Source organism: Acanthisitta chloris, unplaced genomic scaffold, assembly GCF_000695815.1.
Source record: "Acanthisitta chloris isolate BGI_N310 unplaced genomic scaffold, ASM69581v1 scaffold3682, whole genome shotgun sequence".
NCBI lineage: Eukaryota > Metazoa > Chordata > Aves > Passeriformes > Acanthisittidae > Acanthisitta > Acanthisitta chloris.
The window spans coordinates 4,519-15,923 of NW_008659712.1; the positions used below are offsets into that span (position 1 = coordinate 4,519).

The window sequence follows — 11,405 nt, forward strand, 5'->3', positions numbered from 1 at the left end:
TCATTCACATTTTGGGAGAATAAAAGAACTGAGGAGTGCTGTCACTTCTTAGTGGCTTGCTTGTATGTTCTTCACCTGGATGGTGTAAGAGGCAAGCATAGAACTCCATCTAAGAAGATACACTACCATCTGCAGCAAGTGTGAAAACAAAACGATCCTCAAGCATGGCAGACTGCCTAATGACAAGGAGTTTCTGCTGAGCTATGTTTGTCCAGGGAATGTTTAGAAGCCAGTAGTATGCATATACTAATGCAGGGCTCCCATAAAGCTCTTATTTGGACCAGATCCTAGATCCCTCCAAAAAAGTCCTATGGTGTTTACAGTAACAATTTTTTCATAAAGCAGGTGACACTAGCGCTCATACTGATCCTTGTAACTCTGAACATCAGAACAGAATTCAGGAACAGCACATGCCATCTCCAACCACCTAACTAGATGGTGCCTTTAAACTCTGGTTAAGACAGTTAAGAAACAGTTATTAAGATGTCACTACTGAAAAACAGCTATTGCATTTCTTAAAGTTTAACAGTAAACAACATTGCCAATATATTATTGCACACAATAAAGGTTTTTGAAACTACAGAGACAAGGAATGGGTAATCTAGAAGACCCAGAATAGTGATCCCAGAGCCATTCCAGTTGCTGCTCCAGCAAGCATTCCCAGGGCAAGATCTCCATCGCTGTCACGGTAACGCTCTCGAATGATGACATGGTTTGCAGGGGGTTGGCCATAAGGTCCTAGGAAATGAGAGGTTGTTAGGAGGAGGGCAAAAGAAATGTGTATCTTAATACCATGCACTGCAATTTCAAAACAGGCCCACTCTTTCTGTCTCTTCCTTTGACTCAACACTTAGGTGATGTCAGCTACAAAGGTAAAACACATTTCTGCTTAGGATTCATTCTCCACATTAATAAATCCAAGGGCCGAGCAACATTTCTAGCCCTGTAAGAGCTTGGTATCTGTGTGAAAAAGCTCATCACAAATATAAACCTGAACACTGTTTTGTGAAGAACCTATGAATAACTTCTATCATTCTATCTAACACTTCGTGGATTTAGTGCAAGAAATGTGTCTAAAAATTCATTCAGGCTTGAAGTTAAGGCAAATAGTGTAGTTCCACCCCAAAGAAAAAAAATCTTTGGCAATTCTCAAGCCAGTAGCTCGTCAGAAACTGTTTATCAGTTATTTTCTCTGAATTTACTGCCTAATGCTTCAATTCAGCCTTCACATCCTGGACTGGTCTGTGGTGTGGTAACAGCTGCTACATTGCTTTTCAGATGAAGATTGGCCCAGTAGTAAGGAATTGACCTAAGACTGAAGAAACCACCAATCTGCCCTTGCTCTGCAACAGACTTGTACAAGCTCCACCTGTCACGTTTGCTGACTTACCTCCCACCTGCAAAGCAAACATAACAGTGCTACTTTCCCTTCCAGACATTTCAGGAAGATCAAATATTCTTGAATATCCCACAATATTTTTTGTAACAGATTCTAAAATAATACAACTGGAAAAGGCTTTCAAGTGACTGCCAACAATGCATGACTGGAAACCTCACGAGAAGGGTTATGTCACTTCAGACCATGAGCAATGGCACCTGAAGCACAGGCATGAAGTTAGTTGCAGGGTGAACCTAAACCCTAAGATTTAGTTGCAGTGACCTTAGTGAAGGGAAACACTGACGCTTGGTTACGCTGCCCAACCTGTAACTAGTATCTTAACTCACTGGACTTGCAAACTGTCAGAAGAGCTCCTCTTTAATGCTGCATTGTTACCACACAGGTTTCTGAGGCTTGATTTCCAAGGCCTGCTGGAAGTTTTTTTTAAAACAGTTCTTGGGACTTTCAACAAGCTGCTGCTTTTCAGCTGCTCAAAACCAACAGAACCCATCTTCCTCTGGGTTTGCATGTATGTGATCTGTATCTTAGGACTTCACTAACTTAGATGAAAAAAACTTTGAAAGTTTTAGGCTGATGCACCTCCCTTGTAACAAAAATGAGAAAAGGCAAGTGAAATAATCTGAAAAATGTCAAATAGAAAACAAAATCTACCTCACAACTGAAAAAAACCTCAATATATACTCTTATTTGCAGAGCCAGGTCATAAACAATTAGTCAGCTAAACCTCACTTACATTACCCATGGTACTCTAAAGCTCCAATTCTGTAGGACTGGGGCTCTCTATGCAGAACTAACCATGAATTAAGGCGACTACAATTAAAAGCACACCCTACAATTTTACTGTATAGGGACTGAAAGCTACACAAATCTGCAACAGAAGACTCTACAAGGCTGAATGTACTGCCTTACTCATGGGGCAGGAACCAGCTGCAACCTTGCTTTCGGAGTGGATTTACCTTTGAAACTTGCATTTAAATAATTAAGCTAGGTGCAAGAGTAACAGGTGCCTTTCCTTAGAAAATATGCTGTAGTTAGAGAGTTCTGTGTGCTTCAAAAAGACTTTATGAAGTAATTTAACTATGTTGGAACCACATTTGGGAAAGTCTGCTGTGAAAAGCTGAGGGGACTTGGTTCCAGTTCCAGTTCAGTCAGGTTTCTTCCTATCCCTCTGTTGTGCAGGAGTGGTGGCTGGTAAAGGATTAATAGAATTACAGCCAGAAAGACTTACTGAAATAGCTTCTGTGGGAAGGTGAAGGATGTGACTGATAGTGATTACCTTGGTATGGATACTGATAGGGAACAGCATAAGCTTGTCCGTTGGAGGCATAGAAGATCTGAGGCCCCGCAGGGGGATACACACCATGGTACTGCTCATAGCCATAGCCATACACCTGGGGACATTGAAAGTATCTGTTACACAAGTATTCTTTGCTATGTAGCTAATTAAGCACATTGTTCCTTTGTTACTAATGCAGTTAAAGTTTCACTGAAATACCCAGTCTGTACTGATACAGCCTATCTACTCCCTGGAAAGGATTCAGAACAGCTGCTCGAAAAACTCAGTACCCCTAAGCAGCATTCCTCTCCACCCTTCCTGGACAGTGGATGGCAGAGGCAGGGCATGGATCATCAGGCAGAGCCACAGCAGCCTGACCAGCTTCTCTCTGCCCTCATGCCAACAACAGTTCTCTGGTGAGCTCAGAAGTGCCAGGAAGGCAGAAGCTGATCCCAAGAAACTCCAACCGACCTTCCTCTAGCACATTGCATGTAAATGTCAGATTTATGACAAATACTCTGTAGCCCTGCGTTTTGGAAGCAATTTTATTCTCCGAAAGAGGAGGTCCACTGCTTCCAGTACCACATCTAGTTCTTGAGAGCTAACAGCAAGGGGCTGGAGCAGAGCACCTGTAGTGCAACAGGCAATACTACTCCAAACTGTCCCTTCGCATATTGCTGCATATCAGACAGAACATCCAGAAATCCCCAATGTACACTGGTTCAGCCCCAGGGCTGCTCCCTCACTGCAAAAGAACTGAGTATCCAGGCATTGGAGTTATTGTGTTGCTATGACATTTTGGATACAACAAAATCTGTATGTGGTAAAAGTGACAGCTCCAGTCATCAAATCCTATTTTTAAAACTCCTGATTTTATATCTTCCCAGTGCTTACACAATGTGAAAGTGTAGTCACACCTCCTTATGTTAGAAGCTGCACAGCCAATATCTTTCAAGATTAGCCAAATAAATTCTGCCCTGTCTCTAAGAAGCTTTATTTTCCAAATTCACTGAGCAGCCATCCCTTTATACACCTCTCAACCCCATCTGCCTCGTCCCTTTCAAAGGAAATCCATCTCAAATAAGAATGACAGCACATTGTTAGTACCTTACTCTCTCCTGTTGCACAAGCCTTAAAGCTGGACATCACAATACAACACAGCACTGAGCACAGTCTGAGTGCAAGGAGGAGGTTGCTCTGCTGCCTCACTCATTTTAATGCTGCCTGATTGCAAGGCTTACCTCAGGTGATGGTGTGGCATAAGCTGTGTAGGGAGGAGGGGCCGAGGAAATGGCTGTCTCATCATACATCACATCAGATCCCACATACCCCTAAACACCACAGAAAGACAGCAGTCAGCACCTTTTCCTACAGACTGGCAGCTAGAGTAGTGCAAGGATTAAAACTTCAGTGACTCCAAAGAAAGAGTGACCTCTAGCCACACTGCATGCTGTTGGGGCCTGGCTAGCAGAGGAGCTGTAACTGCGTGGCAAGAAAGCAGTACATTATAAGGCTGCAAAAACAAAGTCCTTGGAGAGCGACCTGGGAGAATACAAATGCATGATCAACCACAGGAAGGAGTCATAAAATTTCTACCTCTGTATGGTCACACACAGGTATATGTGTACATCCTTCCATCATTTTATAGCCTCAGATTGAGAAATTACCATCTTGTTCATCCCCTTTTCAGATAAAGAAGTCTTCACAACTAAGCCAGCTGATTCCTGGTGCCTTACAGTAGTATCACCAACTTCTGCCACAGCAGATAAAGGAAACAAATGTCACAGCCAAAAGCAGTATCTGAGGCAAAGGTGGTAACTTACTTGAGTATGTGTACAAGGAGTTTTCAAAGATAATTAAGAGTTCTTACAGTAGTCTTGTATTCTTGCCCCTAATATCTGAGCTCTACAGTGATGCTGTTAGTGCCTATCCCAAGATAAAAAACAGCTCCCTTTCTTTAACTCTCAAGTGAAGGTTTTAATAGCTCAATAGCAAACATTCTATTGTCTCTCGTACTCGGACTAATGAAAGGTGTTTGAGGACATACTGTGGGTATATCCCAGGTCAAACTTTGGTGGAGATTCTAAGGATTGCTTGAAACACACTGCTAAATACTGTATGAAGTGGTATTTCCATCACCCAGAAAAAAACACAGCAAGTCCAAACATCTTAACAGTGTCTTCTTTCTGCCACAGGGAGCTCTGTACAGGCAGATGCACAAGCCTGCAAATGCCTGTAAATGGCACAGTTCTCAAAGCTAAGGTGATCACCCTGCTATTACAGTCAAACTAGGAGGTACTGCTGGATGCTTAGAATTTTTGAAAGCTGTGTTAGACACCTACAGATGGACTCAAATGGGTTAGCCCAAGTCCCTGTTGGAGACCTTACTAGCTTTGCAAAGGGATAATTTGTAACACTACTTGTGCACAGAGCCACCTGCCCTACTTTGAGTACCAGGCATCTGCCTTGGCTGACCAAGGTGAGGCACTGGCAAGTTCTGAGCCATCTAGCAGTGCTGACAGCTGTGTCAGAAGCCTGGAAAGAGCATCTCCTAACTCCTGAAACCAGGAGTCACCAGCTCACCCGCAGGCGAGGTAAAGCCCCAAAACGAGGGCAGGCAGACCACGCACGGTGTCCTCTGTGTGAGGACAAATCATCCACTTCTCATTTTAGGCCACAGGCAGTGTACAATGGCTGCAGTCAGAGGAAATCATGTCCAGGGTAGTTTTGCCATGACAAGTGTTTGCTTTAGGTGTCTACAAATCTGAGTTATATCATCTGACAGATGCCTCAGAGTACAGCGACAACGTGAACGTGACCCATCAAAACTGGGATAAGCTTCTACAAACCCCAGCATTTCCCCTGAAACACCTTGGGTTGGTTCAATCTAGCCATCCAAGGAAAGCTAGGGCTGAAGATTACTCTGGAAGGTAGTCTAGAGGAAAAACAAATTAGCAATATCCACAAGTGGATGGATGAGGTTGCCCAAAGATACAGCTCTCTACAAGACTCTCAGAGAGGCTTCTATGATTCCTGATACTCTCCCCAGCTAGCATGCCAATGCAGACGTACTGTCCTCCTCCTCAGCATGCCTGCACTCCCTTCCAGGCATCTCTTCCTCCTCCCCTAGTCTCTGCCAAGGAGCATCCCACAGCGTGATGGATCTGCATTAACAGCTGCTGTGCACTAAGCTTCCTCCAGCACCGCACCCACGTGGTAGGCAACAAACACTACCACTGGAACGTGCATTTTTACTGGTAGCAGAGGACTTACTTCTTGCCTGCAGCCTCAGAGCCCACTCTGCTTACAGACCAGCTTCCCAAACATTCACTTCCACCCAGAGAAATCATTCATTTCCACCCAGCATGTATTTGCCTAGACTTGGCTGCAAGTATGACATGTGCTTGTGATCCAGAGGATCATTATTCCCCCCACCCACAAGCCTTACCATCATGCTCATGACCCCCTTTTTCTCTAGCAGAGAAGGATGGAACATGATTTCAGAAGAAAAAAACATAACACTGCTGCATCTCTATCAGTATAAAGGTCTAGGTAGGACACTCACTGTGTTTGTTCTGGCATCCTGGAGAGCAATTTTCCATGCCCTGCAAGAAAACCCCATTGTTTAGTGGAACAGTGATAAAAATTAATGCCACCTTTGTCTTTTAGTACTATGAAACAAACAAGGTTAGCAACTAGAGGTACTGCAGGACCAGAGTTTAAGATACTGCATGTGTCAAAGCCTAATGATATACTAAAATGAGTGTACAAAAGTGTTACACCAAGACTGAGAAATAATTACTTTCTCTGCAGAACTGAGAAAGAGTGAGGAGGAATATGAGAAGGAAGAGATGCAGTTTTGAAGGTCTTTGTTGCAAGCACAACACATAGGAAATATGCCTTAGGAAATATCCCAAGTCATGCTTTGGATAAGGTAATAAGAAGAGATGCACCAGGGAGGTTATATCCCCTGCCTGAACAGTTTATCTGTGCTGACTAGAGTGTGGGTCGTGGTGCTACTGCAGTTCAACAGGAGGTATATCCACCTCAGGTAGATCCTTCCATGCCACAGGGCTGGGAGCACGCTCGAGGCACCACACAGACCTGGCAAACACTGATGACAGAATTATCTAACACTACACAGCTAAGCTCAGCTGAGAGTGCACAATAATGGAATAGTCTTCCTTCCACTACTGATCAGGATGTCCTTGGGCTATGCAGGGTTATGTACTACTTGGAGAATGGCAAAAGTTTGAAAGAATCTGTTTGGCAAATCTTGCATTAATCACAGTAATCAGATTCTTCTACTTCTCTTCACCCTTTGGTGTTTTCAGTGACTTAACTTGCAGTTAGTTTGCATGAATTAGACAACAATATGAGAGCTATAGGGCTTTTTGGTTACTGAAATCCTGCTTTTACTGGCTTGAAAACTTTCTTAAAACATGTCTTCAAAAGTTTCAAGGAAGGAAAATAGTCAGGGAGAGAGAGAAAAAGAGATAAAAGAGAGAGGGGCAGCAAAACCATTATTCTCTGGCAGACTTACAGGCAGTCATCTGCACTCTCTGCACAGAGGTTCACTGTCTTCCCATCGCGGCAAACAATCTGCAGTAAACAGTCTCTCTGCTTCCCTTCTGGAGGTTGGAAATCTGAGTCAGAAAAAAAGAGAAGTACTGAAGTATCTATAACCAGAATTTCATTATCATATTTAGAAGAAGGGATGCAGTTTATGCAAGTCTGGACAAAATAAAGTAGGAAGAGTTGCATCTACCTTCCATGGCATTAGGACATATTACAGAAGGAAATAACCTGTTACCACTCTTTAGAGTGTCCTGCACGTAAGCAGCTCTGAACACCATTCCTAGGAAATCCAAGTGCCTTACAGGAGAAGCAATCCATGTTTGGCAGTAAGTACTCTCCAGCACTTGTGTCCTCCCCTTGTGTCATCATCAAGTGGAGTACTTAAAAATGCTAGAAGTGAACTTAGGAACAAAATCTGCTGAGGTTTCCCATTTCGAGTCCTGCCTCTCACTCCAGCCAACACTACCTCCACCAGGAACATTCTGTAATTACACACACAGTCTACTGTGAACACCTCATTCTCACCTGCATGCATGGTACCTGTCCTCACAGTTTGAAAAGCAGTTTGAAAGGAGGTGTCAAACCCTAACCTAAACCTCTCACATGGTCATACCACACCCTGAGTATCTCTCAAGGAATGTAGTACTCGGGGGGGTTGGGTTTTTTTCAGGGGCTGAGTCAAGAGCAATGACGTTGCACACTTCTTGGACATGTTTACTTCTCCTGCAGTGCCATAAATGCTATGCTAGGCAGGCACTGAAGCTGTAAAGATCTTCTGGGTACACAAATCTTTGTGGTTACCTCGACATTCACTCCCCACTCTGAGGTTGATGCAGTGGATTCTCATGTGGATTTTATCTTCTAGATCGCGGCGGCTCTGATCATCATAGAATATTAAGCGCCCATCAGACCACAGGTCAAACCAGTTCTTCTTCCAGCGCCGTAAAATTGTACCTTAAAAAACAGACAGTCACTTTGAGGGCAAATACTGGGAAATATTTGTGTTCTAGAGTTAATAAAAAATACACCAAGAAATCCTTCACAGTTGCCCCAGACACTCTGAGGTGCCAAAGCCTGTACTACATTACAACATGCCCACTTGGGAACATCACAGAATTGGATTCTGTATCTCATCTGGGACTCAAAGCAAAACTGAGTTTACTTTAAGTGCCTAACCTGGTGCCTAACCAGCTGCAAGAACAAGCAGAGGGCATGACTTGTTGAAGACATTATGGTGTGAGGTAAAGCTTCCAAGTCTCCACTCATACAGCACTAACTACAGAGCAGCATGTGACACTGAATGTGTCAGACACCTCAGCTATGGCCTATCCCATTTGCCACTGGTGTATCCAAAGGTCACACGGGAATGCTGTCATGACAGGTCATTTTGTGACGTGTCCTAAAAGCAAAACCAAAATAGCAACAAAAAACAACCCCCAGAGCTAGAGGCTTGTTTAAAGCAAACCTTGGAATTACTAAGCTGCTCTGATGTTTTCTGAAGGAGTCACAGCAAGGAGAAAAGGAGAAAGACCCAAGACTTACTTTGCCGAAGCAGCCATCCACTCTTCACAAATGCCATTGTTGCTTAATCTAGTGGACAGAAGAGGAAGGTGAGGAGAAGAGAAGCAGTTTTCTATATTTCACAATAATACATTAGGAAGAGACAGCTCAGTATCATCTATTACAGCTGCACGTACCCAGCTGCATTGCAGAGACATGACAGATCTCACCTGAAAATAGTAAGGCACAACCAGCGTTCTAGGACTCAACAAATATCCAATGGGATTATCAGAGACCACTTTTAAGTTTAACTGAAAAATTCACTTACTGCTACTGCTTTTGCAATATGGGATAGGGACAGCCTGGAATGACTCCTTCCTGACTCACAACAGTCCTGTTCATAGCTGCTTTCTCGACATACCTGCACTCCCTGTATTCTGCAGTCTCAAGTTACTGAACTCCTCCACTCCTGTCCTACCTCTCTTGTGCTGTACTTCCTCTTCTGTGTTTTCCATTCACTGGCTCAAAGTCCAGCCAAAACAAAGGCTGAAACAGTTTAATCTGAAACTGGAAGGCAAAAGCTGCTTTTTGACTTGTATTTCTTTCGAATCATCACTACATCCCTCCAAGAAGAATTAGAGTAAGTAGAAGTTAAGCCCAGTTTTTAAATGAACCCTGAAATAGCATGGCAAGGACTCTGTTAAATTCAAGTTATCACACATGACATTAAGCACTTGGCCACTGCACTGGCTTTATGAGAATGCTAAAAAAAGAGATCAAGCATAGGATATATGGGAAAATGAGTTTTTATTTCATAGCATAATGGTGTTCTGAGTATCGTTTTAAAACAGATTAATAGAAACACAACTATCTGGGTGCAACAGAACTATAGCATAATGGTGTTCTGAGTATTGTTTTAAAACAGATTAATAAAAACACAACTATCTGGGTGCAACAGAACTAGAAAAGCAAGAACAGAAGCATTTGAAGCTTCCCTTGAGAAGGCTGCCTTTTAGAAATTCTTTGTGGACCCTGTAAGCCAATATGAGAGACAGACACTGAAACCTACCAGATAACATTCTACTTGTAGCAGCATAAAGGGGGGCAGAGGGTGGTAAAGGTGGCATAGACAGAAGAGCTCCTCCCAGACAAGCAATGCGTTTAAAGCTGAGGAGGAGAGAGAAAGAGGAGAGTTTTGTAATCTAGTACAATATAAAGTTAGCAAGCATCCACTTATTTCCAACAGATGCATATATGCTATCTATTGGATATTACTTGTAGCTGTGTCCTCTGCAGAGTAGTGGGCAAATACTGTAGCACACAAGACTACAACCATCAGGATTTCATATTTAAGGAATGCCACATCCAGCACAGGCTCAGGTGTGATGGTGAGAACCATCTGCAGGTAAAGTTTAAACTTCAGGATAAACCTCTTTTCTTTTGTACCAGCTCAATGGGAAAACAAACCCAGGATAAACCTCTTGTCCTTTGTACCAGCTCAATGGGAAAACAAACATTTAGCTGACAGTCCATTGAAAAGGAATGTCAGACTCCTATCCTGCTTTAATCCTGGTCACCCAGTCCTGTTCGGGGTCTAAGCATGCTCTGGCCACTTGTCTACAGGCTTCAGAAATAGGGGCAAAATTATTCTTCAAAGTAACAAAGCAGTACAAAGGACCTGAGCCTCACTCTCCCAATGGATGTTCCTCTCCCTTTGATTCTCCTTTACAAAGAAACAGTCGTCTTCTTCATTTTCACAGGAATGAGCCTCTCTGATGGTGCTTCCATGTCTTCCAGTTTGACCACTGAGGTGAAATCATTATTACCCGAGGTCTTCTAATAGACTACAAGTCAATAAAGAACTTACATGAACTTCAGTTCTGGTCCAAGTACTGGGATGTTGTTGCTGCCTTTAAACCTACTCTGTTACACAACGGCATAATTAGATTTAACTTAGACACAAAAAGAAAAAAACTGCAGAAGAAAACCTCTCTGGACAAAGTTTTGCCTGAGATTACAAAATGGCTCACAAAGTCTCACACTGCAGAATATCTCAAGAGTTGTCTGGGGCTACAGCAGCAAATGAATCCCCACCACATGTACAGCACCTTGCATGGAACCTCAGATGCAACTACCACCTTTTCCCAATGTGGAATTCAAGTGTCCAAAACTTCAGCACTGGACAGAGAGCAAGGAATCACACAGCACAATCTGCCAGCACTTAAAGTAGGAGGTGAAAAATCAGCTAGATATTCTCCTCTCGTCCTTTCTAAGTACAAGGGCTCACTTGAAGTCCTATGCAGTGTTTACCCACACGATGTTTGAACGCGTACTTGCAGAGCCAGAGGATACCCTGACTAGATCAGATGCATCTGAGTATGATTTGCTTGTTAAACTAACTCGGTGCCACCAACATGAAAATGGGATTTAAGCAAACCTCAGTAGAAGTTCTTGGTGACTGAAATCTAAAAGTAGTAGCACTCAAAACTGAGCTCAAGAATAAATGCACCAAAGGAGTGGGACTATACTTTCCTGCTCCCCCCGTAACAGCATTTTTCCTTTTCTGCACAGAATAGAACGTGGAACATCCAACAGCCTGTCCCAGCTCCCTTCCTGCTCTCAAACCCAGCTGGCTGGTGCCGAAAGCAGATT

At 43.2% G+C, this 11,405-nt stretch overlaps 1 protein-coding gene across 2 annotated transcripts; it reads right to left on the reverse strand.

Moving 5' to 3' along the window:
- Positions 1-342: 342 nt before the first annotated feature.
- Positions 343-8,845, reverse strand: PLEKHB2 (pleckstrin homology domain containing, family B (evectins) member 2). Of its 2 annotated transcripts, XM_009069490.1 has the most exons (8): positions 8,796-8,832; positions 8,055-8,207; positions 7,219-7,321; positions 6,241-6,280; positions 3,917-4,006; positions 3,143-3,150; positions 2,676-2,809; positions 343-738 (listed from the first exon to the last, which is right to left on the reverse strand). In XM_009069490.1, exons 1-8 carry the CDS (start codon positions 8,830-8,832, stop codon positions 602-604), a joined length of 702 nt encoding a protein of 233 aa, XP_009067738.1. In that variant the 3' UTR covers positions 343-601. The 2 variants fall into 2 exon arrangements, with proteins under 2 accessions (XP_009067738.1, XP_009067739.1); XM_009069491.1 differs by lacking the exon at positions 3,143-3,150 and having other exon boundaries at positions 518-738; positions 2,676-2,790; positions 8,796-8,845.
- Positions 8,846-11,405: the final 2,560 nt, after the last annotated feature.